This window comes from Rattus norvegicus, chromosome 2 (genome assembly GCF_036323735.1).
Source record: "Rattus norvegicus strain BN/NHsdMcwi chromosome 2, GRCr8, whole genome shotgun sequence".
Taxonomy (NCBI): Eukaryota; Metazoa; Chordata; class Mammalia; order Rodentia; family Muridae; genus Rattus; species Rattus norvegicus.
Window position 1 is genome coordinate 197,930,711 of NC_086020.1, and position 27,599 is coordinate 197,958,309.

Sequence of the window (27,599 nt, forward strand, 5' to 3'; positions counted from 1 at the left end):
ACTTCTTTCTTCTCTATCTTGACCCTGGTAGACAGAGATTACTGTCTAGAACGCCCGCTGATGAGCCACCTAGACATTTACCTGCTGGTCTGTAAGGGGATTGGGGCTCAAGTCCCTATCTCTAATTCCAGAGTATATACCAGTTCCTTAGACATTTCTTCACCCACGGAATGGGCAGGGAAATGTTACCCCTATGTCCTACAAAAGCCAGAGGACCACTTGTATGGTTCTCTTGTTGGTGACTGAACACACAGCAGAAAGCAACTTAAGGAAGGAAGGATGTATTGTGGCTCGTGGCACAGTTTCTGAAGGCACAGTTCACCGTGCTAGTGGACACATGGTAACAGCAGAACACGAGGCAGCTGGTCACACGGGGTTCACTCACAGTCAGGAAGGCAGACACATTCTGCCGCTCAGCCTGCTTTTCTTCTTTTCAGTCTTGGACTCCAGCCTGTGGGATGGTACTGGCCACAGATGCTGAAAGAGGTTGGTTTATTACAGAAATGTGGTAAAGTCTTCCTCTGAGCTGGGTGGGCATTGTGCTGTGCCAGAGACAGCAATGTCCAGAAACACACAATTTCTTATCTCCTAGTTTAGAAAGATAGAGAGATGGAAGGAGAGACTCTGTAAAGCCCAAGCAAAGGGGTCTGAAATAAGGATGGGAGCAGAAAGAGGAAAATAACATTGGGTCCAAGATCAAGCCAGCAAGCATGGTAGATTCCACAAAGGCCATGGGCATCAGCCGAAAAGGGACTGTGGCAAGGGCACAGGGAGACTGGATGCTGGCTGCTGGCTCCCTTCCAGGTGCATCTGCCCACAGCTCATATTTTTCCGTCCAGTGACAACTAAATGAAGAGAAAGCTAGCTTTACAACCGCCACTTCACACATAATGAATACGAATGGGCACCCCGGAGCCTGTCTCATGGGATTATCTGTGAGCTGACAGATCCTCCCACTGACTGGGTCATCCCAGCCAGCCTGTCCCCTGGTTGGGGCACAGACAGCCCCTCACCTGCTTCCCATTAGCCATGCCCCCCCCTCCGTGCCTTTAAGACACAGCCCCCAGGTCTCCAGATACCCTCCCTCCAAGTTCACTGTAGAGGTTATCCTAGACCCCCAGCTAGATCCTGTAGTTTTACCAAGGTCAGGCTGGGGTTCTGCTCACTCCTGGGCTGGGCTCCACCTGACCTTCCAATTTCAGGGAAGTTGCACACAGTGTCTTTGCTGAGGCCCTTCTAGGTCCTATGAGAGTCACCCACAGATTCAAGCCTTATGCTGGTTGTGGTGCTATACACCAGCAGGGCATGTTAAAGAGACAGAGGTAGAAACGTCTATATTTAGATTCTATATTTAAATCTCAGTTGTGGCATGCATGTTGACTCCACAGAAGAATTGCAGGGCCCTGGCCAGGGTGATTTATTAGTCCAGGCTTCTACCTCAGTCAGCAGTAGAGACTGTTTCCCATCACAGGCATTTAGTTCTCCTTCCCCACCTTCCCCAGCCAGCAACGCATCAACCTGAATTACAACCCAACGTGCAGACCCTCTGCAGCCGCAGGCAGAAGTAGAGCCCAGAGGAGGAAAGACTTGAGTAGACATTTCCCTGACCCAACAGAGGAAGCATATACCTTACCCTCACCCCAGCTTCCTTGGTTCCCTTCCCACTCCATGACTGGAGGATCCCCCAGCCCAGTCTCTTGTTCAAGAGGAAGGTGTAGACTGGAACTCTGGGGTCCATGGTGGGCCCTGTGGATGGAAGTGGTAGACTGTGATACCCTCTTCGCCTGGACCTTCAAGCCACCTAGCACAGCACCTGGCCCAGAACAGGAGGTTCTGACCTTAGAGGATTTTTGTTCTAGGAGACACAGGAAGTGTATGCAAATTCACAGGTTAGAATTAGAAGGGCATCAGCAATGCTAATGATTACCCATTTATAGTGGTCCCTTGTCAGTCAGGTCTGAGACTCTAATACTCGGATACCTTATTCAGCCCTTGCAACAGGGTTGTCTGTCATTAAGGCAGACATTACAGATAAGCCAGTGAGTAAAGGTAAAGACTCAGGTTAATGTCAGGGCTAGCTGGGTGTGGTACCACACAGTTTGCATCCAGCACTTGAGAGGCATAGTCGAGCTATGATGTTAGCTCCAGGCCACCAGGACGACACAGTGAGATCATCTACATGGTGAGACCCTGTCTCAGAAGGCAGAACAAGAGTCAAGGTTGTCTGACTTCCAAGGGAGTGAACCTCTCTTGAGAGCAGCAGCCTAAGGCTGACTGTGCCAAGTGTTGAATGAAGATAGCAGCTACTGTGACGCTAATCAGTTTATTACACAACAGGCAGGAAAACAGCCTCCCAAGAGATAAACTGAACATGTACAGCAAAGGTAGCTAACACAGGAGTCCTCTAAGACCAGGAAAGGTACTGAGGCTCAAAGCTGGACTAAATGGCACAGACCTGTAAGATCAGTTATTTGGAAGGCCGAAGCAGGAGGATTACATTATCAAGGTCTTGCTGAGTTACAAGCTAGTTCAAGACCAGTCTGGGTAGGTTTACTGAGACCTTGCCTCAAAATAAAAACTAGAGAGTGCTTAGGCTGTATCCCAGCGGCAGAGCGCTCGCCTAGTGTGTATAAAGCCCTGGATGCAACCACTAATGTGTCAAACAAAACAAAACCAAAGCGCGCGCGCGCACACACACACACACACACACACACACACACACACACACACACACACCCCACCACAATAATTCAAGTTCCTTTGAGGGTACACTCAGGGTTAGCCAATAGCTAAGACAAGGCTAAGCCTGGGTGGCCCAGTTAGGGCCTAAAGCAAGGGACATTTGCCATGAATCTTCTGCACTAGGGACCATGTCAGAGCCAATACCAAGCAAGTATGGCTTACAAATGAATAACTGAGCAGTGGCCCTGAGTGCCCAGGGATGACAATGGTTAAGAAGGTGGGGGCAGGGAGCACATGTTTACTGTGGAGACTGCGTTTGAATCCTAGCTCTATCCCTTATTTCTTATGCCCTTGGGCAAGTTCTTTACCCTTTCTGTGCCAGTTTGCACATCTGCAAAATGGGGTCCATGGTGGCATTTACTTTCACGGTACAGTCGCTCCTTCTCTTGTTGCTATGGCAACATATCTGGCAAAGGCAACTTAAAGAAGGGCTTGTTTGGCTCCTAGTTATAGGGGATACAGCCATCATGGAGGAGCCATGGTGAAAGGAGTGTGGGGTGGCTGGTCACATTCTGTCTGTTCACAGAAAACAGATGAACACCAGTGCTCAATACACTTTCTCACTTTTTCCTTTATTCAGCCTATGCAGTGGGGCCTCCCACATTTAGGGTAAGCCTTCCTTCCTCCATTAAACCTCTCTGGAAATGTCCCCACAGACACACATACTGAAGTGTCTTTTTCAGGTGATTTCTAAATCCAGTCAAGTTGATAGTGAAGAGGAACCATCACACGGGGCTATTGTGACACAAGTTGTTTATTGCTAACCACTATGTGGAGAATTCGACTAACAGACACCTTACAGTGTCGGGTCCCTGTGGATCTTCTGAGATGATACTAGCCTAGGGGAAATGTAGGTTGGTATGGAAGCAACACTGGGGAGGCGAAAAGTGGGAGCACTAGGTGCTGGGCTTTAAGAAGCACCACTCTGGGGGAGGGAAATGCAGCCTAGGATGTGGGGGGCTGAAGCTGGGGTTCCATGACTTCTGGGCATACAGTCACTGCTGGGGTATCACACAGAGGAGTCAGAAGGGAGTTGAGGGCCCTTGGGCTGAGGACTATTCCGGGGCCCATGGGAATGGGGATCTCAGCCTTAGCTCATCAGTGAAAGTCCTTAGCTTAGCCATGGTTGTCTGGGAACACAGAGAGGCCTTCTGTGGGAGACTCGGGCAGCGGCTTGGTAGTCGAAGGCATTGTTCATGCTCGCCATTGCAGTTCTCGATGAGACAGTCCATGTTTATCCACATTGTTTACTGACTGTTCATCCTGGAAAACAGATGTGTACCAGCTCCTAAGGGTGGACCAGAGATTAAATACTTTTTGCAGGAAGGAATCTGGGAAGGGAAGCTTATTAGCTAAACCCCCAGGGCCTTTAGATACCTCATTAACACGGAGAACTTTGTTCTGGGCCACATGACCTATGGTGCAACAGCCCAGAACTTCAGTGTCCCATGTGGAAGCATGGCACGTGTTCTGGGCAGGAATCTAGAGGGAACAGGGAGCTGCCTACTGTCTCAGGCGGGCACCTGGGTGCCCTTACTAAGTCTCCTGGCATGGTCCACAGTCACACAGTAATCTATTCCTTGGTACATTAAGGAGAACTGGACCCTTCTGTGTAACTCAACCATTTTCAGAGCGTCTTCATGTTCCTCTCATTACCCAGATGAAATAGCCCGAAATTAGGTGTCTCCAAGATGTTTACACACAAGGACCTGGGTTTTAAAGGCAACATGACAGTAACATGCCAGTCAGAGAAGCTGCTTTGCTCTTTCTTGGGGCCGGCACCTGAATCTAAAGATGAAGGGATTCATCTGCCCTGGCTCATTGCCTTATGGTTTATGGTTTTTGTTCTCTTCTTTAAGGAAGAAGAGAGCCTGGGATGTCTGCAAAGAGGAGCAGGGGAAGTCAAAGCACCAGGCTAAGCGATTTCAGAGAGCTAGATGCATGTTGGATTAAGAACGTGAAACCCACGTTTCTCAGGTATTTCCACATCTATACTTCCTTGTTCTAGCACGCAAACAGCAGACCCACCATGCAAACAAGAACGATGAGACTCCATTGTCCTATGCAAGTTGCTTTGGGGGGAAAAGAGCTAGTCATAGGGACTTTCCAGCCCATAAGGCTTTGTGACTTTCATGTTCTGACCCTTCCACCTGGCTATTATTAACTATGCCACCACATTAAAGCACATCCTGGGGCTCAGCAGGTCGCAGACCCAGCAGGCACTGTATCTAAATACCAACCAAACAGACTTGCCCTGGAACATTTCCTCTATCAGTCAAGGCTCTCCCCCTAGAGACTTAAGACCGCATACATGTTGCCTACAGGGAGCGTCTAGGAATTATGAGAAAGAGCAGTCTGTCACTAAAATCACGAGGGGGTTAAGTCTGAAGAAAAAGAGGCTGAGGCTGATATCTGAGCCAAGTGAGGTTCTAGGACTTAAACGGTCCTGTTCCCCTTGTTTCTCCCTTAGCCATAGGACACCTGCTCTCTCCATTGCTCTCCCACATGAAACTGATTCCTTTGATACACACAACTAACTCTCCTCCTTGTCCCAAACACCTCTGTCCCAGTGAAGACCGAACCAAGTGACTTCACTTAAACCTAGCACTAACTGGCTTGTGTGAGGGCAGCTAAGGAATGTCATCCTGAGAAATCTGAAGTTTCTACTGAAACTATAGCAAGCCCAGGAGTCAGGAACACTGATCCCCAGCAAACCCAGAACCTTAAAGTAATCCAGACTGACGTGGGTAGATGACCAAAGTACCACGTCCTCCTTCCCTGTACACTAGTAGGAAAGGCAGGAAGACAGGCAAGCACTTAGCTGGGCGGAGGAAGAGATACTTTTGAAAACTGACAATTTTCAGACATTTCTATGAGAGAACCTTACACAGCCTAGACTGAACTTGAACTATTTAGCCAAAGCTGACCTAGAACTTCTGATTCGCCTGCTTCCCCCTCTCAAGTGCTGAGATTACAAGTGTGTGCACTGCTATGCCTGTCCTATGTGGTGCTGTGTGCGGATGGAACCCAGGGCTTCTTACCTGCTAAGTAAGCACTCGATCACCTGTGCTACATCCCCAGTCCCCAGAACCTGCATCTACAGACAAGGCGACAGGGACAGTTTTGCTTTCTTTTAATGTAAACAGAATACACAAACACATTAAAAACCCCACCATGACATGAGACCACACAGAGTTTTGTATATTTACAGGCCATGACAATCAAGAAGAAACCAGCACCTCTGGCTTCAGGAAGCCTCACTCCACTTTTGACCACATCCAAAACCAGGGTGCAGAGGCTGTGGTATCTATCACTTCTGGACAAAACTCAGCAGGATACCGGAATGACACGAGATACCCCCAGAGCACAACCAAGGCGCTGACTCTGTTCCTGGCCCTCATGCCACCCCTCCTTCTTGACCAACTGACGTGCCAAAGCAGCTCAGGAGTCAGCATGGCCTCAAGACACAGCTGCCGATGAGAAGGGACACAAGGCCCTTCTCAGCTTTTCCCAGCCTGGGGCTACTTGTGAAATGAGTTTCACGCAGTCAATCCAAGGGAGGAGGGTAGAAACTGGGGAAGTGGAGGAAGAGTAGATCCCAGCTTGGAGATGACTGCTCCTGAGTAGGATGCTGGGAATCAACCAGAGGCTAACCTGGGTTCACTCACGGGCCCAGGACTGGTTCTGGAGGACTCAATGGAGTTGTGCTGCCACCTGGAGGGCAACAGGAGCACTGCAGCAATGGCAAGGACAGTCCCTCGGGTATGAGACAGATCACAGTCTTTTTCATCCCTCCTCACTGCAGCAGCTCTTCCCAGGAAATGGGCTTAGAGAAGACCTCCCTTTCTAGCCATAGGTCATAGTTCATCTGGAAGTCCTCAGGAAGATCTACCCGTTGGCCCAAGACGCTCTGCAGGCAATTGTCCACTGGCAAGAAGTCAGGGTTGCTGTGGGTCCGGTCATAGCGCCGGGCATTGAAGCGTTCAATGTTGGCACGGAGAGCACACTCCTCTGCTTGGAAGTCCCATGGCCGGGCATCGAGATCTGGGAAAAGCAGGAAAACCCAGTTAGGATTCAGCCCTATATAGCTCCTCATGATTTTAACCAAAAGGATCACTCCCAAACCCTCAGAAAGCTGAATAGAAATTCTTTCCCAGAAGTACGGTCAAATCTAAGGAGACAATCCTTAACGCTGAAAAAGAAACTTGCAGATAGATGGGAAAGCCTCCTGCCCCTCCAGGAGGGGGAACCAAACTCTTTATTAAGCACAGCCTCCCCTTGGCTCCAGAGGACAGACACATAACCCTACAGTCCCTCATCTGCTCATTCTCTCACCTCCATGACAAACGTCATGCACCACCTTGAGCCCAGATGCCAGGTATAGAGTTACAGAGAGATGTAACACAGCAACACCCACACAGACAACAGCAGACTGGGAGAAGACGCTGTAGACAGCCAGCAGTCTACAGAGGCCCAGAAGCAGGAAGAACACTGCTAACGCTCAGGGACTAAGGATGGTTTCCCCTGCCCCTGTGCAGTCTGTCTGCAGGCTCAGCAGGACACTGGAGAGCGTGGCTATCTGTGGCTGCTGGGATCTGCAGCGCTCCTGGGAGCAATGCTCAGCAGGTACTGAGGGTCATACTCTGTCTGGAGTCTTGGGTGTGACAGAGACTTGGGTGTGACAGAAAAGAAAGCCACAGACTATGGGACCAGGCGAGTGAGTGAGTGAGCACCCGTCCCTGTCTTAACGTTTGATTTCATTCCTAAGGGAATTAGAAAGCTAATCAGGAATTTTACTCAGGAGGCAACAGTACAGGATGCGTATGTTGAAAAGATTACAGGAGCCAAATCTGAGGCCGACAGTGGGAGGAGAAGCTAGAGCAGAGCCAGTGAGGATCTACTGCACTCAGGCAGCCAGGAGGTAGTAGGCCAGGAGGTAGTAGGCCAGGAGGCTGCAGCAGAGATGAGGAGTGGGCAGAATCTTACGGCAAATTCTAGAAAAGATGGAATTTAGAGTGGAGGGACAGAGAAACAGATGAATGCAGATTCTCAGCAGCTTCCCAAAGTCTTGCCCAGAGCCACAAAAACTAGATACAGGCCCTGCTCAATGCCTAAGGGCAGAGAAAATGAAGGTACCACAGGCAAGGAGTCCAAGGCGTCCCCTGCCCTACCCTCTCCCGCCCGCGCCGCAGGTGGCCTCACCATTGCCGTAAGCCCAGTCGTCGTTCAGCCGGTGCCGCACCTTCTGGTAGATGGCAGACATCGTCTTCATGTTGCTCTTGCGCCACTGTCGTCCCAAATACTTGGTCTGCACCTTGAGCAGCTTCAGCACATAGAGCTGCATCATGGCCTGTTTCACCTTCAGGGCCCGCTTCAGGATGGGCGCCGACTTGAACACCACCAGCATCTGGGCGGCCATGGTGGCAGCCATGGTGAGAAAGCAGTAAGTGTGAGTGCCACTGCACGGTCCCTTAGCACTTCTGGGGTAGCAAACGGGATGACAAGCCATGCAGTTTCTCTTGAACTCACTAGTCTGCTGGCATCTGGAGCTTTAAGCACTACAACTAGCAGAGCTATAGGCGAACCACAAAGGTTGGTCACCCTAGTTACGGGCCACTCTGTAATCTGGTTTCTGAGAACTCATGGACCTTCCTTGTTCCATGGGCAACCCAGGGTTAAGGTGGTTCCTGACTCCTGGCTATCATTTCCCACCCAGGATGAGGAGGACAAAGTGTCTCCATCCAGGAGGTTTGTTTGAGGTCATGACTGAGAGTCTCTTCCAGCTTCTGCTTGTACTCATCAAAAAACCAGAAGTCTGCAGACCTGAATGAGGACAATGCTGCCAGGCAAGCCGCACCTGAGAACCTGTCCCAGGTGGAGGGGACACAGCACATCCCAGGCTGGTTGCTCACCACTCACCATAGTCCTTGAGTGTTTCCACTTCGTTAGCTTGTTCAAGATCCGAAGCAGATTGATGCAAGAAAAGAGATTCCTCCAGCAAAACTGGTTGTTGTCACCAGCTTCCTACAGGGAAAGGCCAGACACAAACACAGCTGTCACGGCTGCAGGCTGTTCACTGGCTGCTCAGTGCAATGTCCAAAGGCCTGACTGACTTCAATGATTCTAGAATGCCCATCTAACAGCCAAAGGGGAACTCCACCCACAAGTTGACAGAGCGTCCAGGATTCAAGACTCTTCCTGCAGGAAACATGAGCTACAAAACTAGGCAGCAGGGCCCCAGACTTCAGTGGGAAGGTGTAGACAGCTTGAGTGGGCAAGTTCTAGGTCAGCAGCCCCTGCAGAACATGCCCCAATAACCATATACCCAACCCCCAATCATTCTGCTCCACAACAGCCCTCTCCCTGACTCTATGACCATTTCTGGTACTTTAAAAGCCAAAGGTGACCTCTTCTGGAAGACACCTTTGTGTTGGGGGAGGTAACGCTCATACCAAAGGGATAGCCAGGGAGATCTGAGCCACTCACCAGACTCTCTGCGGTTAGCTCTGGAAGCTCGTTCACCACGCAGTGAGGGTAATCCAAGACAGAAATGCTACAGAATGCAAAAAGACCCAGATGCTCGCTGTGAGCAAAGGCTGGGTCTGCCAGAGCAGCCGTGATTGAGTTGAAGCAGAAGTAACAATCCACCTCGCCTGTTCTAACCTGATTTCCCTGGCTATAAGATGAAGAAATAAACTTCAGTACGTACAGTCTCTCTGTGACTGACTGAGTCTGTAATGTAATCAGTAACTGTAAGGGGACGTGGAGCATCTATTGCAGCTTTTCCCTTACCATGAATCAAGGCAAGTGATTTATGCCAAGCCCTCTTAGAGGCCACGGCTATCTGGACAGTTCCCATGTGATGCCTCATACTGACAAGCAGGTGCTATGGGGAACAGTGGGCACGAGGTGGGTGTATACAAGAATCATCAGACAAGGATTTATAGTGCACAAGGCCAAGCTCTGTATGAAGAACTGGAGGGGAAAGGGAGGAGGATAGAAGTGACAATTCTAGAACCTAGGATGAGAGCCTCTTGGTCAAACACAAAGTCACTAGAGTAGCTAATCCTATAACTGACACACTGTCATTCATTTTGACTCCCCAGGCCTGGCAAAATGTTAACCCATAGAAGCTTAATGAAAAAGCCTGCTGAGAAGTCTCAGTGGAGACAGCAGGAAGTGCTGCCACCTGGCTACACCACCCTTTCTGGTCTCTGATCCTTATTACCTGTTCTTGGCAGTGATGTAGGACATGATGTTTTGATTGAAGAACTTCAGGATCAAAGGGATGCAGTTGGCAAATACCAGGTGCTGGGCCATGTACTCAAACTGAAACCAACAGAAGAAAATCAAGCATACCTCTTGTTCTCTTTTCTCTACACATAAAAGGCCTTGGCTGGAGGGCCTCATGTTAGAATGCTCACACAAAGTTCAAGTGGGCTCAGAAGTGAAGCCTACACTTAGGGGATAGGGGAGCTTAGGCCCTGCCCAGCCCATAGGAAGGCAGACAGACCCTACAGGTACCTGGTAGATGTGGTTCAACTTGAAGTGCTTGAGCAGCAGCAGCAGCACAGCAGAAATGGCCTTAACGATGACCTCTTTGTGGCGGTTCACATCCACCCCCAGCTTCATGCTCTGCAACACTGTGGTGCTAGAAACACAAGTGCCTGGGTGAGTCACCAGCACACAGCACGTCCTTCTGAGGTGTCCATGGAGGAGACAGACTCCAGAGTCCTCTGGAAAAGGCCCACAATCCTCAAACTTCTCAGAGGTCAGCCTGAGGGTTCTAGCTCCCAAGAGACCCAACTGGGAACAACTTCTAGCTCCCTCCAATGCACAATTAGTCCTCTCTCTGCTTCTCCTCCTTCTCCCTCCAATGCACACTCAGTCTTCTCTCTGCTTCTCCTCTAAAACTGAACTTCTTTTCCAAACTCTCCCTAAGCTTTGGCCACTCTGTTAACTTGAGTCCCCAAAGTATGTTCTGTGGCATGCCAGTAGGTGGGAAATTTCACTCTACAGTGGCGTGGTGGGGGATGTTGAAGTTAGACACATTTAGGGAGCACTAAATTATATATTTCTTAATTCAGGACTTCTCATTGCAAATCTTCAGAAGAAATTCAATATTTGATCATATTTCTTAGGATTATCAAGATGGCCTACTGCTCTGTGAACCCCATTCTGGTATGAGCCAATCTCTGTCTCTTGCTCACCTGGCCACCACCACCACCAGACCTGCGGGTCAGCTCAGAACAAGGCAGCCCTGGCAAGCAAGCAGGTCAGGTGTGGGCCTGGGTCTTTTCTCAATGCAGAATATGACCTCAGGCTGTTCTCTTGCAGGAAAAGACCTGTCAGCCAGAGAGGAAGAATAGCTAAGAGTTTCACTCTCTCCTCTTGAGTCATTTGCCAGAGTTCTGCCTGCCAGTTGACTGGCCAGTAGGAGAACTCCACACAGGTACAGGCTCAGTGGTAGCTGGCAAACTGACCAGGAGCTACCCGTCCCATGCAGGATATGCCAACCACACGGCTCTAGAAGAAGGACTCTGAGAAAGCCTACTGCTCATCTATTTTACAAAGGAAAACTGGCATCCTAATTCATTTCAAGTTCAGTCAGTGACAGTCTGTGTTGGGATTCAGGCCAAGCCATCTCCCTACCTAGTGAAATCTGTCCAATCAATACCTTTGTCTGAACTAGAAATTCCCTAAACTTCACCTGCAGCAAAGCGGGGCCAAGCAAAGAAGCCCACCTGAAGACTCCTGGTCCACCCTCCACCCTCCATCACAGCACTGATACTCACGGCATCTCCTCAGGCAGGACATCTGCCAAGATGTTGATGGAGTCTGTCTTGGCTTTTGACGTGGGAGCTGCAGCCAACAGGATCTTCAGGAGAGCAATCTGGGAAAAACAGACCACCCAGATGAGAATCAGAGCCTAGGACCATAATGAAGCCCTGAGAAGTGGGACTCCTGAGGGTCCTCAGGCGGCAGGAGCCTTGTAGGGTGAAGGAGAGCAGCCGTGCTCCTTCAGGGCCTCACCACGGGTGCTTACTGAGAGAGCACTCACCATATACTGAGGCAGGCTAGGGAGCAAGCCTTGATAGAGGGTTTCTGCAGGAACTTGTTCAACTTCCTCTTCTCCCTTTAAAACAAAACCTATGCTCAGGATACAGTCCTGAGCCCATTTACTAGCTGGCTAGAATAGAGTCTCTAAGCATCAAAGTGAAGACGCTGGTGACACTGACAGGAGGCTCTAAAACATCCCAAGAATGTCACTTGGAATAGGTTAATACTGCGTAAGGCACCACAGTTGTGCACGTTAGCAAACACCTGTAACCCAGCACCAAAAAGGCTGACAAAGGTGTTTGAGGCCATCTGGGCTACAGATAGATGTTACCTCAACAGACACTAGATAACGAAGAGAGAAGGCACTAGTCTAACACTGGTCTTTTACAGGTAGGAAACAAAGCTCAGAGAGATCAAGTTTCATGCTCAAGGTGCCATTCACAGACTGAGAGAAAGACATGGATGGGAATCTCTTCAAGGAGAGGCTGACTCCCGGAGCAGCCTTGTGGGCCAGGCCCAGTTCAGAGACTGAGAGCAGTTGGGGACTTTGTGCCTCTTAACTCACCCCTGAGAGAGGAGAGCGAAGGTATTCCTCCTCCATCTGTGCCTGGACCTCTGCAATCGATGTATATTTGTGCTAAGGAGAAAGGCAGGAAAGAAGGTGCTGCGAGAAAAACTCTGGCCAGACACCCCCCCTCACCTGGCAAAGACCCAAGATTTTATTTTGGTCTTCTGAAAGAGGGCTAAGTCACAACAAGATTCCTAACTTAAAACTACTTCTGACAACCTGTGTGAAAAACTCATAGTAGTTAGCAAAAAGCAAAGCAAAGTGGAAAGGACTTCCAGAGGCAAAAATGACAGGAGAAGACATCAGAGGCAAAACTAACTGTATACTCAGAAGCCTAGCTGCAGACCACCTAGGACTACCAATTTCAAAACTGGACTTAAAAATATCACAGCTCAGACACATTGGAGATGCTCTCCTGACCCTTCGTGTCTTCTCCCTGCTAATCCTTACACCCACAGTTCCCTCAGCTTCCTCAGAGGCGAGCACGAGAGAAAAACAAGATAGTCTGAGACTCTACCTGCCTGTGTGCTGAGTGCCTGGGTCCTGCCTGCCCTCCAGCTCTGTCTGGGACTAGGTAACTGAGCCCGCACGGTTTCTAGAGTATGCTAGTAGCACACCACCATGGTGCTCTTAGGCCTTGCTCTCCAGCTATTCTATGAACACCGAAGCTGACGGCATCATATCCACTTGCCAACGCCCCTCAATTGTCTTAGAACTTGGCTAAGGAAAAGGGAAGGCTACTCGCGGGCTCCGTGCAGTCTAAAGACTGATGTGTACATATCTGTAGACGATGCATACTCATGAAGAGACACTCCCCAGGCTCTTGCTGGCAGACAATAGCCCTGAAAGGCCTCTCCCTTGGCCCAGGCTCACTCTATTCTCCTGGGACCAAACAAAGCCAAAGGTTCCCTTAGCACCACTTACTTGTTTCAGTGTCTTGATGCTTTCGTGGATTGGCCTTGGCAGCCCCACCACTGTGTCGGTGTCACTGGAGAATAAAGAAGGCCTTATGCTGAGCCCAGACAGCCACTCACCAGTCCTCTGCCCCAAGGCCAGGCCAGTGAACTTCCAAAGGACCTCAGGTCACACTCACCTTCCCAGAGTGTAGCCTATGAACTTGCTGCGGCTGGATTCAAGGAACATCTCAATGTCTTTCTCTCTACCAAGCAAGAAAGAGGGGCAGATTTTATCAAGCACTGTTTCAAGGTGTACCAGTCACAGGCCTCTGTTCTAATAGGCAAAGCTTCTCCAGATGTTTACTCCCAGACAGGTAAAGGTATCTTACAGTAAGGGGGAAAATCTGAATTCTGGCTACTTTGTTTCTTACGTAATTTTGTTGGGTTCATAAATTTAAAGTACGTTTATATTTCTATAATATGCATGGCCAGCTGACTCAAATTAGGGAGATATGTAAAACTTAAAAGCACAGCTTATTCAAGTAATAGTAACATTTAACACTTTTAAACACCAAGAAGTGTAAGAGATACAAGCTACTAACTTTAAACAGGTCATTTTCTTGTCTCAACAGAACCCCCTTGGCTTTGGGGATGACCCATTCTTCTCACACAACACAGAAAGCCGAGGACAAGCCTCTTTTATATCGGTTCATACACACGTCTCTTCATTAAGCTGCTGCCTATCAAGTATACACTTTTTATTTTTGTTTGTTTTCAAGATAGGGTTTCTCTGTGTAGCCCTGGCTATCCTGAACTTGCTTTGTAGACCACGCTGGCCTCGAATTCAGAGACCCACCTGCCTCTGCCTCCTGAGTGCTAGGATTAAAAGCATGTGTTATCATGCCCAGCTAAGATACACCATTTTAACATTTCCAGCTACCTTCTCACCTATTAACTCACCCAAATATATTGTTTAGAACATTGGGATTTTTTTTTTTTTTAAAGATTTATTCATTTATTATATATAAGTACTGTAGCTGTCTTCAGATACACCAGAAGAGGGCATCAGATCTCTTTACAGATGGTTGTGAGCCACCATGTGGTTGCTGGGAATTGAACTCAGGACCTCTGGAAGAGCAGTCGGGTACTCTTAACCACTGAGCCATCTCTCCAGCCCACATTGGGATATTTTTAAAACTCTTCATCTATCATTTCAAGTTTGACCAGTTCAAATTACTGACACAGGAACCACACACAAGGGTTATTCTGTGTGACATCAGCAAGGCCACCCTCACAGAAGTACCCAGGACAGCACAGAGTAATGTAAGATCATCTTAGTCTTGCAGAGGACCCCAGGCCAGCACTGGCCTGAGGATACCAGGGCTCTCAGTTCAAGTGCATTCTAGAACTCTGAGACTCACCTAACCTTGGGAGCCCAAGGGAGTCCTTTTGGGCAGGTGAGTCTGTCAGTCGGAGGGTGCTGTAGTGGGGGAGGCATCACCTCATCTCGCTCCAGGGGAAAAGCCTCCCCCTCCAGGCTGTTGTCGTCATCATTCTCCTCTTCCTCCTCCCGAGAGTCGTCAGCCTTATAGGGATCCCGCTCATTGAAGGCATCTAGATTGTCCTGCTTTATCAGAGCCTGAAAGCACAGGGGAGAGCTGAGAAAAGCAGCCAACCAACGAGATGGTGGCTGAGGGACAGATTCAAATGGAACTCATGTGTCCCAGATGGAGACTGAGAACAGCGGAGAATATGGTGAAGGAGTTAGGGCTAGAATGAAGTGACAAGTTGCGACCATGATGTAAGTACCCACTGCACACTGGACCTGAGGCTGGAGACAGTATCCCTGCTGTGGAGGCACTCCTCCTGGGCAGCTTGAGCAGAGCTGACTCCTAATAACCCACTGGCCCCAGGGATCATGCACCCCACCCCATCCCTGAGTATGGACTCAGATCTCTCAGGAGGCCTGGGGCCCTGGGTTGCCTCACCTTGTGCTCTCGTCGGCCCCGCTTCTGCTGCTGCTCAATCAGGTCCGAGGCAGAGGCTGGTGGGGAGGCAGCCCTCATGTTCCGGATCACCTTGATGCTGTCCTCAGGCAGGGGGGGAAGGCCCAGGAGAGTGCGCTTCTCAGCCTTCATGCTCTGCAGCTCCTCGAAGCCGCCCAGCGTGCACTGTGTAAAATGGGGTTGCAGAGCTTAGGCTGCCAAGTTCCTTTTGACATCATTATGCTAAAAGCACAGATGACATCATGAGAACCCAGGCCTTTGTAGAGACCCACACAGCACAGCCACTTGCATAAAAACTAAAGCCTAGACCAGAGTCCAACACTCTCTCTCTATAAGGGACAAGAGAAAAGGGAGAAAGGAAAGAAACACTGGCTGACGGAAGCTGGAGCATGGTACACACAGCTCTGTAGGGGTAATACAGTCTCTAATTTTAAAAAGAAGCAGGTTGAGCACGCTAGCCGAGGCTACATAGAGACCATGTTTTTAAACCAACTGACCAAACAACCAACCAAACAACCAACCAAACAAGACAAAGTAGAGCCAGTTCTTTCCAAGGTCAGCAGATTAATGCTTCAAAACCACACATGTCAATCTTCCAATGACTGAAACACACTGTGCACAGCTCAGATAAAATGATAAATTAAAACAAAATAGAAAGCTGTCCAAAGCCCTCACAGAGGCCCAGGCTCTGGCTGCTCAGTGCCACTGACCCCAAGTAACTTAGCCTTCCTCTCAGCCTGAGTGGGGCTTCCTGAGGAACCAGCAGGTCTGGTCAAGATAAAGCTTATACACACATTACGAGGTCTTAAACTCACTAAGCTCTGGTGGCAGAGCATCCTGGAGAGAGGGCTTCTTGCTTGCCCAGGGCTTGGTTTCTGACAATGTCCCCATCCTAAGTGTGATGGCCAGTCCACCCAGTATCCATCCTCTCCCCAGGTGGAAACAGAGTCCATTTCACAACATATCCTCGGAAACACACAACCTAGAGGCTCACTCTTGCTTCCTTTAAAAGACATCTTGGTGGGTGGAGAGAGAGTTCGGATGTTCAAGGCTAGGCACATAATACAGAAGTCATCTGCCCAGTAGATTTTCATTGCCCCAAACCACTTAACAAATACAGGTTTGGGAGTGGTCTCCAAAGAGGCATCTTGTCTGAGGGTGAAGTTCTTGTATGACTGAGAAAACAGCTTTAAGAAAAGCTAGGGAGTCAATCTAGTGTCACCTGAAGGCCTGCACCAACCCCCAGGTTGTTTAGAGAAGGGGTCTTATTACCATGGAGCCTTTGCTGGCCTCAGACTCAGCGATCTGCCTGCCTCAGCCTCCTCAGACTCAGCGATCCGCCTGCCTCAGCCTCCTGAGTGCTGAGACTCAAGGTGTGGACCACCATGTCCTATATTTCTTTTTCATCTCTTTCCTGGAATTTTTTTTTTAAATTTATTTATTATTATGTTTATATGAGTACACTGTAGCTGTCTTCAGACACACCAGAAGAGGGCAACAGATCCCATTACAGATAGTTGTGAGCCACCATGTGGTTGCTGGGAATTGAACTCAGAACCTCTGGAAGAGCAGTCAGTGCTCTTAACCGCTGAGCCATATCTCCAGCCCCTGGAATTTTTTTTTTTAAACTGAGTCAGGCAGCAGATACTGACAAGGCTGAGGCAGGAATACTTCAAGTGTAAGGCCAGACCTTCTGTCAAAATAAAAAGTAAACAACTGAGAATGGCTCCATGGGTAATAGCACTTGTTTGCAAAAGATGAATGAGGATATGAGGTTGAATCCCCAGTGTTCATGTAAAAAGCCAGACAGCTGCATGTGAGATTGTAACCCCAACAGAGGTGGTAGAAACAGTAACACTTCTGGGGGCAGCACTGCTTGCTGGATACCAGCCTAGAACCAGGTTCCATTAGAGACCCTGTCCCATGGGAATACAACCAAGAATGAGAGAGCTGGATAGAGCAGGAAAGTGATGTCGCCTCTGGTCTCTGCACAAGGGTGTATGCAGCCATACAAGTGTGTGCATATACCACACACACATATATATACAAGTGTGTGCATATATCACACATAAATACACAAGTGTGTGCATATACCACACACATATATATACAAGTGTGTGCATATACCACACACACATATATATACAAGTGTGTGCATATACCACACATAAATATACAAGTGTATGCACATACCACACATATATACACAAGTGTGTGCATATACCACACACACATATATACACAAGTGTGTGCATATACCACACATAAATATACAAGTGTGTGCATATACCACACATAAATATACAAGTGTGTGCAATACCACACATAAATACACAAGTGTGTGCATATACCACACACACACATATATATATATACAAGTGTGTGTATATACCACACATATACCAAATATACATATACAAATAAAAAGTCAAAAAGAGTGCCAATGGGTGAGCTGGAGAGATGGCTCAGCAACTGGCTGTTCTTCCAGAGGACCTGAGTTCAATTCCCAGCAACCACATAGCAGCTCACACCTATGTGTAACTCCACGGGATCTGGTATCTTCACACAGAAAACACTAGTACATATAAAATAAAATAAATAAAACAAAACAAAGCGCTCCAGTGATGTAGCTCAGTGAAGTCTGATTGCCTAGCATGCACAGCAAGGTCCTGGGTTCAGTCTGAAGCGCCACTAAACATTTCTAAAACCAAGTAGCTACATATTCAGTACTCAAAAGAAATGTAGACATTCATTCATCATCACCCACGGGAGACTGGCTCTGGGAATTTCCCCTCACCTCTCTCCCATGGTAGATAGCACATCCCTCATTTGATGGAATGGTACTTGTGTTTAACCTATGCACAACCTTCTGCAAGCGTGAATCATCCCTAGATTATTTCTAATACCTAGTGGTACATGAATTATTGGTATAGTAGTTAGGGAGTAATAACAAGGTCCTTACAGTCAAGACCAATGCTGCAAAACTCATTCTACAACCTCAGACTATAACTCATGGATGTGAATCTACAGGTACAGAGGCCAACTGTATAAAGAGTCTCTTTCCCGCCCAGTGTCCTAGCATCCGAGTGCCCCCAAGAGGGTGCTCACCAATACAGTCTTCCAGAGCAGCAAGAGAACTTTCTTCATGGGGAAGTGGGGGGCATGGCCACTGCAAAACTTGGTCACCATCCCAAATAGCATGATGGCAAATGGCTCGTTGTTGTACAGAGGGGAACCTGGAAGTGACTCAAAGGTATTAGGACCCCAAGCAGCAACAGGACCCACCCAAAGCCCTTCGGACTCAGCTCCCAAGCAAGGCCTTAAGGGAGGAGCCCCAGGGTCCTACCCAGCTCAGCTCTGAAGGTCTGTCGCATCGTTCTCCACTCGGCCTTGTCACCATCGCAATCCTGGTGAACAGTCTCCACAATCAGGTACATGATGTTCAGCAGGACCCTGAGCACAAGAACCAGCTTGTGAGAGTAAGACGGGGACCAAGGGCATGCCTGTTACACCAGGTCTTAGAAAGCTGAGGCAGGAGGGTCTCGAGTTTCAGGTCAGCCTGGGCTACATAGTGAGCTCAAAGCTAGCCTAGGTCATGTATGAAGACAGTCTCAAACAAAGAAAAATGTGAGGGAGGAGCCCTTGGGCTTTCTAACTCCCTGACTTAGATGTAAACATCTGTGCATGGGGTAGGGATAGCTGTAATACAGAGACACCCGAGAAAAGAAATCACACCCGAAACCCTGAAGAGCAGAGGAGTATTTTAATCTTTCTTCCCAGACTATAACTCATTCTATTCTCTCAGCGTCTAAAAGGAGCTTACTCAAAGCTGACAAATATGAACAAGAATGGCCTAAAGAACTCACTGCCATAAGCCTCAGGGAAAGAAAAACAAAACAACATTACTTAAGAGTAAGTTACTAAGGTCAAAGCAGGGCAGGATTACAGAAAGGAAGACAGAGCCGACCAGATAGAGTGGAAAACAGGAGGTGAAATGCAGAGACCCTGACTAGAGTGAGGAGAACCACAGTTCAAACTCCAAGAACAGATTCAACCCTAAGATATGGAAAGATGACCCCATTGTTTAGCGTTTGTTCCTCCTGTGCAGCCATGAGGCAGTCAGGATAACCCAGTGTGGGTGGGGATAACACTGTGTGCAGTGGGTGCTGGGAGCCCGAGAGCACGGTCCTGGGTTTTGTCCACATAGAAGGTACTCTACAGTCAGCTTCTTAGCAGATCTGTTAAGAGGCTCGATCCTAGATTTCCTTTGGATTTTCCAGGCTGCCCCCCACCCACCCAAGACCTCGTCAAGGCCTAATGACTCTCAGTGAGCCTATCGCTCGAGCTGACTAATGTGTGCAAAGTGATACACGCACAGCTAAGACATGCTCAGCCTCGCTCTGGGCTCACTTTCCGGCTCAGGGTGCCAACCAGGCTTGTAGCTCATCTCACCTCAGGTCTGTGCTGTCAGCCAGGGAGATGGCAGGCTTCCTCACCGCACTGCTGCATGCGGCACTGTTACTGCAGGAGAGATCTGGATCAGCTCGAGGTAAGTGACACCCTTGACAGCCCTGTCCCATCAGGCAACATGACACTGCGTGTGTTTAGGCTCTACACGACACCTTAGCACACCACGCTGGTTAAGAACTCAAGCCCTGGACCAGACTGTCAAGTCTCAAAATGTGAACCCTGGCTCTAACATTTACCCGTTACACGTATGTGGGCAAAGTGGAACCAGCTTCCCTGTGTCTAGTTGCCTCATCTACAAACTCAGGATGATGACAGCACTTGCATCATTAACATGAGTTGGAAATGTAATCCCGGAAACAGTGCTGAGCACCGCCCGAAGACGCAGTACTCAGTGTGTGCTTTTACTTACTACTGTATTTATTTTCATTTAATTTTGTTGTTTGGTTTTGGATATGGTCTCACTAAATAGCTCTGACTACCCTAAAATTCACTATTTAGACCAGGCTGGCCTCTGACTTGTAGCAATCTTCTGTATTTACAATGGCTATTATCCTTAAATGAGCAGTAGCTGACCTGCCCATGAGACAAAGGGCCAGAGGTAAACGCTTTGCTGCCCACAGGTCAGAGCTGACCTTGGTGTCCTGCTGAAGGGAATATGCAGAGGGGCCCACAGTTCAAGATGAGAAGCTTCCTTTGGGGGTGTTTTGGGCCTGGGCAGGATTTGCCCAGGTAACAATGGTCCAGCACTATAGAGTGTGTAGAGCCAGCATAAGAACCCCTCAGTATTTCTATCAGCATGGGGACCTCTCACCCTTCTCTATAATTCTCTCCTCCCCGCCTCCATCCATCCCTCCCTCTCCTCCCCATACTATTTTCCAAGGAATCATTAAGTAGGCTCTCCATTATTCAACCCTGTATATTCCAAACAGCCCTTACGTGTCTCGAATGTTAGTTCTATAAGCCCGGGCCCACCTCCCACTGCTCCCTTCCCCACGTAAGCCCCTCAGTAGAAGTGCTCACTCTATTTCCATGTTCAGAAGCTCCACCAAGGCATTGAACGTGCCCACCTCCAGGAGCAGAAAGATGTTGTAGCGCATCCAGAACTGCACTTCTGCCTCGGAGCTGCACTCTCCAAAGGTTCCTGTAAACACAGGGCGGAGCTTACCGAGCCCTCCACACATTATCCAGGCGTTATCCCTGACAGAGGTGCCAGGGGCCATCCTCACCTTGGGCAACATAGAGAATTGCTCGGGCCACCTTGAGTCTCTTCTCTCGGGCAGTGACTTCCAAGCCATCCAGAAGCCTCATGGCATGGGTACGGTGCTGGTTGGTATCCAGCTCAGTCCACTTCTTGTCTGTCACTGAGGGGGAGGGGACACTTATAATTGAGCCCACACAATTCCTCACAATGGAATGTCAGGACAGTCACAGGACCAGAAGGACAAGTTACTCCTTCATAAGGGATAAGGTCACACTGCTGTTCTGTAAACTGGAATCCCCATCAGAATGCCCAGAAGGCCCACTCTACATGTCAAGTCTGGTCTTTAAAGAGTAGCACAACAATTTTTCATGTTCCTAGATGGCTTAGATCAGTTAGACAATGAAGAGAAGTCCTGTGCTGTCCTGATGGAACAGGGAACCAAGAGGTGAGGGGAATGATCTTACCATGGATCCGGAAGTCCTCCTCAAAGCATTTTCGATTCATCAGGAATTCTGGTCCTTCTGTATAGCTGTAAAGCTCTGTCAAGAGCAAAAAATCCTATCACCATGCTCCACATCAGGTCTCACATGCAGCAGAGACTTTAGGCTTTCCTTTCCAGCCCCAACTCTATTCCTGCCTGAGTCACAGTGATTCTCAGACCACTCTTTCTAACTACTGAGTGGGGAAGGCCTTGGTGTTCTGATGTGCTAGAAGAGATAACTCCGGCCACTGCACTGTCAGTGGAACATAAACCTGGGCATTTCCTGTAAGACTTACATCAGACTGTGCTGACCATCACCCTGAATGGTGTCTTTAGTGTCACGTCCTGAATAAGGATTATGAAGGCTGGAGAAGCAGCTCATGCTGACCTCACATTCTCCATCAACAACAATTAGTAGCCATAGATGTGCCAAGATTCAAGCTCAGTTGCTAGCATTCCTGTGGCTCACTCGTGTGTGAGAGATCACTGTCCAGTTGCTGCATCATGAGTACCACTAACTGCCTTACATGGAACTGGGCAGTCAGCTGACTCCAAACCAGAGTCTTCCCGGAAATATAGGACAATCCCAAATACATGGTCCAAGTTAAATAACTAATTCATGTTTCAGATATCATTTATAGGAATAACTAGGAAAACAGCCAGTCTTAATTTTCTTAGGAACCCAGTCAAAACTCCTGTCAAATACCACAAAGGCCTGTTCGTCTTTACCTGCGAGCTCTGCAGCCCACTTGTCTGTGTCGGCATACTCAAACTCCAGGTCTGGTGACTCAGAATAGCCCTGGTGAATAGAAATAATGTCACGTAAAGATCCTCCTGAGTGTTTAAGGGCAAACACACACACTTCAGAGGCTGCACTGTGTGACATCAATGACTCGACTTTTTTTTTCTTTTTTGATGTCGTATCACAATATTTTGTCTCCTAGACTAATGAAGTCCCCTTTTCGCCCTGTCCAGCACACTGTATTTCACCTTCGAAGCACCCACTCTGCATTAGTTATTCACTGGATTTCTTTTTTTTTTTTTTTCATCTTATTTCCGTGAGACAGCAAGCTCCTCGAAACAGAAACTGTTTCACTGATATCCATTACATACCTGCTCGACAATAAACACTAAACTTCTTTCTATGTTGTGCAGTAACTGACCACTCCATATAGTACTGCATATCTAGGAGTTTCACTTCTTTCTGAACTGTGGACTATAAACAGCTAAGGATAAAATGAGCATTGAAACGCTCACCCACCCTGCCCCATCTCTGACAGAGAAAGCAGAAATGGAACAGATTGGCCTCCTTCCCACACACAGGAGAGAATGTGATGAGAATCTGTTAGGGATAGGTGATTCCTGAGAACACGCCATCTTGGGAGTCTTGCAATGGGACAAGAGGAGCATCAAGATCCAAAGGATAAGCCCAGTCCTGACTAAAATGTACTTGGAGGACCCGGGCACAGTCCAGCGTAGGGTACCTTGCCTCGTATGCGATAGACCCTGGGCTTAATCCTCAGCATATGGGTGGGGTGAGTAGATGGAGGGTGGAGTCAGGGGAAAACCTTATAATAGAAAATGACCCCTCACAAAATGACATAATACACCCACAAATGCTAACTGTACTCCTTATTCATGGATACTAATGGACACCTTCATAAGCTACTGAACATAGGCTAGAGATATAGCTCAGTGGTCAAATGATTCCCTAACATACGTAGGGTTCTGGGTTCAAGTCCCAGTACCACTAAAACACAAATAAAATCAACAGATGCACACATTACTGAGGTTGAGGTTGAGGTTGAGTTTCATTTACAGAACAGGAATGACAAAAATCTGCTTGGAACTTTAAGACCTTTCTTTCTTTCTTTCTTTCTTTCTTTCTTTCTTTCTTTTCTGTGACAGTTTCATACCCATTACACAATATTATGATGTTATTCACCGACAAATCCATTACCATTTCTTAGTCCCTCCAGTGTATTTAGGTAAAGACAAGGTTTTACTATGCAGCCCAGGCTGGCCTTGAACTCTGATCCTCCTTCCTCAGCTTCTTGCACGTTGAGACTGGATGCGTGTTGTGACTGGAACATGCTTAGCTGCCTTGGCTACTTTTGAGGATTAATAAAGTTTATGTAGCACATACTGGGCTCTCCTCCAATGTCAGCCTCCTTGTCCTCTAGACACTGACCAGATTCCCAAACTACTGACTTCAGCTGTCACCAGTAGAAGTGGGCAGCATCAGCACCTCCTATGCAAGGAGGCAGATCGATTTGATGAGCCTTCCAGATGTCGAATCCAGTGAGATTAGAGGGCAGAAAGAAATTAAAATGCATGATGGAAGCTAGGGTTGCACCTCAGCAGTACAGTGTTTGCCTACCTTGCACACAGAATAGTAGTAATAAGGCAGGGCAGTGTTGGCCACACCTTTAACCCTAGCACTCAAGAGGCAGAGGCAAATGGAGCTGCTCCGTGAGTTTGAGGCCAGCCCCATCCATAGAACAGAGTTCTAGGATAGCCAAAACTACACAGAGAAATCCTGTCTAAAACAAAAACAAACAAAAAAACCAATAGGAAAATTAAAATTTATTTTTACCTGCTGAGCCATCCCTAAAACACTTTTTTAAAAATGTATTTGTCTATCTGTGTTACTGCATGTGTGTGTACAAGTGCCCATGGAGGTCAGAAGTGGGGTACTGAATCCTTACGAGCTGGAATTGTGAGCCGCCCAACATGGCTGGTGGGATCCTCTGAGAGAGCAGCAAGTGCTTTAAACCACTAAACTATCTCTCCAGCCCACTCAAACGTTTAAAAAAGAAAGTTGGGTGACTGGAGAGATGGCTCAGCAGTTAAGAGCACTGACTGCTCTCCCAGAGGTCCCGAGTTTAAGTCTCAGCAACCACATGGTGGCTCACAACCATCTGTAATGGGCTCCGATGCCCTCTTCTGGTGTGTCTGAGGTCAGCGACAGTGTACATAAAATAAATCTTTAAAAAAAAAAAGTTGAGGGTGTAGCTCAATTCTCAGGGTCCTCTTTAAAAAAATTGAACAAGTCTGGCCATTAAAGGTCTCAGAAACTTAACTTTGATACTCCTCCATATTCGAGAGATCACTGAAAGTAACCACTGATCCTCCACCATTCCACAATAAAAGATTCCTAAAAGGTTCATCTTTTTCAAAAAGGCCACTCTAAGCTCATCCTCTCTACTCTGTTCATTTGTGACATGTTTTATCAGAAGTTGAGCCTGCAACAACAACAAAATGCTTGAAAGGAACTGATTTCAGAGGATTAAAGACAGTATCTTTAGTCTCTGGTACGAGCTGGAGCATCAAATTTGAATTTGAGGAATTCCTTCTCAGTAAGTGCCTGGCTGCTCATCACACTGGAAATTGTCTCAGGTGGAGGAGATTGCATAGTAAGCGCTCTGGGAATGAATGTGCTGATTAAGAAGCCCTGAAATGCTGCGACGACGATGGGGTGTGTGTTCATTCATGAATTCTGCAAACGGAAGCAGTGGGAGGAATTTTAACTTGGGGTGAGGCGAATAGCTCCAGACTGCGCGGGCAAAGGGAATCACAGCTCACTAGCAAGAAGGAGAAATCCTGCGCCCTTTGTGTACTTCTAATCCTTAACAGCTCAGCACTGGGCTCACTGGGCATACTAAATATGCTTTGCAACGTCTGGCCGCGGTTTGATCCTGCATTGACTAAAATTCGGAGGGAAAGCCAGTGTGCTCTCTCGGCTCCTCTCATAACCTGGGGCCGAGCAGCACAGAGAGAGAAGCTGCTCTGTCCTAAGCGCCGGCTAAGCTCTCCTGGGTCCCCGGCGTCGCCCACCACCCTCCTAAGATTAGAGGCCGGAAACGATGAGGGGCTAACAATCCAGCAGACCACCGACTTTGCATCCCAGGAGGGCTGTGCCTCAGGCCACGCCCCCGAGGGCAGACCCGCGGTCCCCGGCTTCAGGATCTTCTCCCCGGGCCGCAGCAGAGTTTGTGACACGGCTCCCGGCTTTCCTCCCCGGGGCCGTGGCGGCTGCCAGCCTCGATAAGTGCACGGTTCTCAGTCAAGTGACAGCTCGTAAGCCCCCTGTCATGCCACCCGGAAGTCCGGCTGGTCTCGGATGCCGCCCCGGGACCCCCTCTGCCACCCGCCCGATGCCAGCCTCGCCCCCCTGTAGCTCTGACCTCCGAGTCTTTGCGTTGGTTGCGGTTGAACTCGCGGGCTTTGCCCGCCGGCAGGAGGCCTCCGGCGGCCCTCGGCGCCCCAGGAGGAGGCTGTGCGGTAGCTGGCGGCGGCGGAGGTGGCGGCTGGGGTTGCTTGTTGTTCACAATCAGAGGGCCGGGACCGGCGGCTGCCGGCTCCATCTTGGCTGCTCCACACCCCCGGCTCAATTCGCGGATGGCCTCCGTCAAGCAACTCTCGCGTGATTTCCTCCAGGAAATTTCCCCAATCGCCATATTCAGTGTGGCTGCGTGTGTTGAAAGCCGCAGCTGCCAATCACCTCCCGAGGTCTTTCCCTTCTTTGTCATTTAGTTTCTCCTCCCCTCCTTCCTGTGGAGCTAAGCCAGAGGCGTGCGGTTGGGCTCACAGGAACCCCTTTAGATGTCTTTTTATCTGTGAGACTTAATGGCCCTCCCTGTTCAAGGTGAGGCAGGATGAAAGGGGAAATTAGGGAGACATCAGTAGAGAAAGGAATCCCTTACTCATGGGTCTAGTTGAAGAGTTTTACTAGCAAAGAATTTCTGTACAATTAACTACTGGTTGTGGCTTTTCCCCCACCTTCCAACTGAAAAGTCTAGGACTTTATATAAGAAACGCCTGTGCAACCCTAGGGACTCCTGGTTTTACTTTATCAGATTATAATTCTATCCAAGGTACCTCTAGAGCCACGTTCATAATCTCACTTATCAAAAGAGACAAAATGCACAGGAGTGGAATTGGGATTTCTTAGCCTTATAACTTGAGAACCACCAAAAGGTGTGTATGGCTAATACTAACTGAAAAGTCTCCCTTAGGGAGGTGATCCCCACACTCTAGGATGTCTTACTTCCCTTCCTTTTAGCACCTTTCTTCTAACCCTCATGCCTAAAGGCTATGTTAGATTATCTTTACTACAAGTCCCAACTCTGCTTCAGAATGGATAAGCTTGAAATTCCAAGACACAAGTTCTGGTTTGAGGCATACACATAGTGCAAAGATATAGACGCAGGCAAAAGACAAACAAACAAAAACCACATACACAGTCAAAAATCCAAATTTGGATTCTGGTTTGGCCTGAGTTGATGTCCCTAAAGGATTAGGGGAATTCCTTGTGGGGCTGAGGGTGACAGTATGGACTTGTATCTGTCCCCAAACCACTGACAAATACTTTAAGGACATAATAATGAGCAAAACTAGAATTCTAGTCTTCGTGGAGTTTTCATTCACATGGGAGGAGAGAAATGAATAAATAAAACAGAAAATGAAAATATAACAGAACTCATGGGGTAAGTGGAGTATGTTTAATAATCTCTTAGAAATGACCCTTGCTAGAAAGCATTAACTCCTTGCTTTTCTGCCTTCATTTTGTAGCTGTCTCATTTTCTCTGAGTTACCTGCTCACCCTATATTCACTCAAGGAGCAATTCTCGAAAAACTGGCATCACACCTCATTCTCCTTCATGTCTGAGTGCCAAACACATAGGAGTAACCAAGATGTTTGTACAATGTCCTCTTCCAGAAACCTTCCTCCCCAAGAAGCACGTGAAAGATTCTCGGTCGCTGGCTTCAACCCTCTAGTCATCAGGAGTGGCAAAGCCTCACAGGACAGAGCATCTCCAGATGACAGCTCTTTCTGTCATGGCATGTGCACCCTGGAATAGAAAGAATCCTCCTGAGAAACAGCTTGTCCCCTCAAGCAAAAAGGACTTCAACCTTCTCGTAAAGCCACCCGTAAGAGGATGATCATTCAGACCACACCTGACCAGGTTGGCTTGATTATTCCTACCTCACCCCAAACTCAGTGCTTCTATTTAATCCTAAAGCTCTTGTAAGTTCCCCCAAAGACAGTAAACCCTTTATATGTTTCTCTTTCTGGAATGCACATCAACGAAATCTTTGTGTTTTGTTGTTGTTGTCGTCGTTGTCATCGTCGTCGTCGTAATCTTCCTCTTCCTCCTCCTCTTCCTCCTCT

The 27,599-nt window shown here is 48.3% G+C and overlaps 1 protein-coding gene and 1 long non-coding RNA gene across 2 annotated transcripts; one reads left to right on the forward strand and one right to left on the reverse strand.

The window, feature by feature from the left end:
- Positions 1-5,858: 5,858 nt before the first annotated feature.
- Positions 5,859-25,805, reverse strand: Strip1 (striatin interacting protein 1). The gene is made up of 21 exons (NM_001399218.1): positions 25,612-25,805; positions 22,154-22,223; positions 21,408-21,482; positions 20,969-21,103; positions 20,763-20,883; positions 19,725-19,793; positions 18,619-18,725; positions 18,381-18,508; positions 15,255-15,437; positions 14,688-14,905; positions 13,464-13,529; positions 13,295-13,358; positions 12,368-12,439; positions 11,804-11,878; positions 11,538-11,635; positions 10,267-10,393; positions 9,971-10,071; positions 9,229-9,295; positions 8,662-8,766; positions 7,945-8,149; positions 5,859-6,786 (listed from the first exon to the last, which is right to left on the reverse strand). The coding sequence occupies exons 1-21, from the start codon at positions 25,789-25,791 to the stop codon at positions 6,539-6,541; spliced, it is 2,514 nt and encodes an 837-aa protein (NP_001386147.1). The 5' UTR covers positions 25,792-25,805; the 3' UTR covers positions 5,859-6,538.
- LOC134485949 (uncharacterized) lies at positions 25,616-27,515 on the forward strand. Its single transcript, XR_010064385.1, has 2 exons — positions 25,616-25,936; positions 27,147-27,515. It is a non-coding gene; the product is annotated as an uncharacterized LOC134485949 (long non-coding RNA).
- Positions 27,516-27,599: the final 84 nt, after the last annotated feature.

Coding starts and splice junctions, on each gene's coding strand:
- Strip1 (NM_001399218.1), bottom strand. CDS start 25,791: ATGGAGCCGGCAGCCGCCGGTCCCGGCCCTCTGATTGTGAACAACAAG. Junction 13,530..14,687: donor CCTTGGGCTCCCAAGGTTAG/GTGAGTCTCAGA, acceptor CTTGCTTGGTAG/AGAGAAAGACATTGAGATGT. Junction 11,636..11,803: donor CTAGCCTGCCTCAGTATATG/GTGAGTGCTCTC, acceptor TGTTTTTCCCAG/ATTGCTCTCCTGAAGATCCT.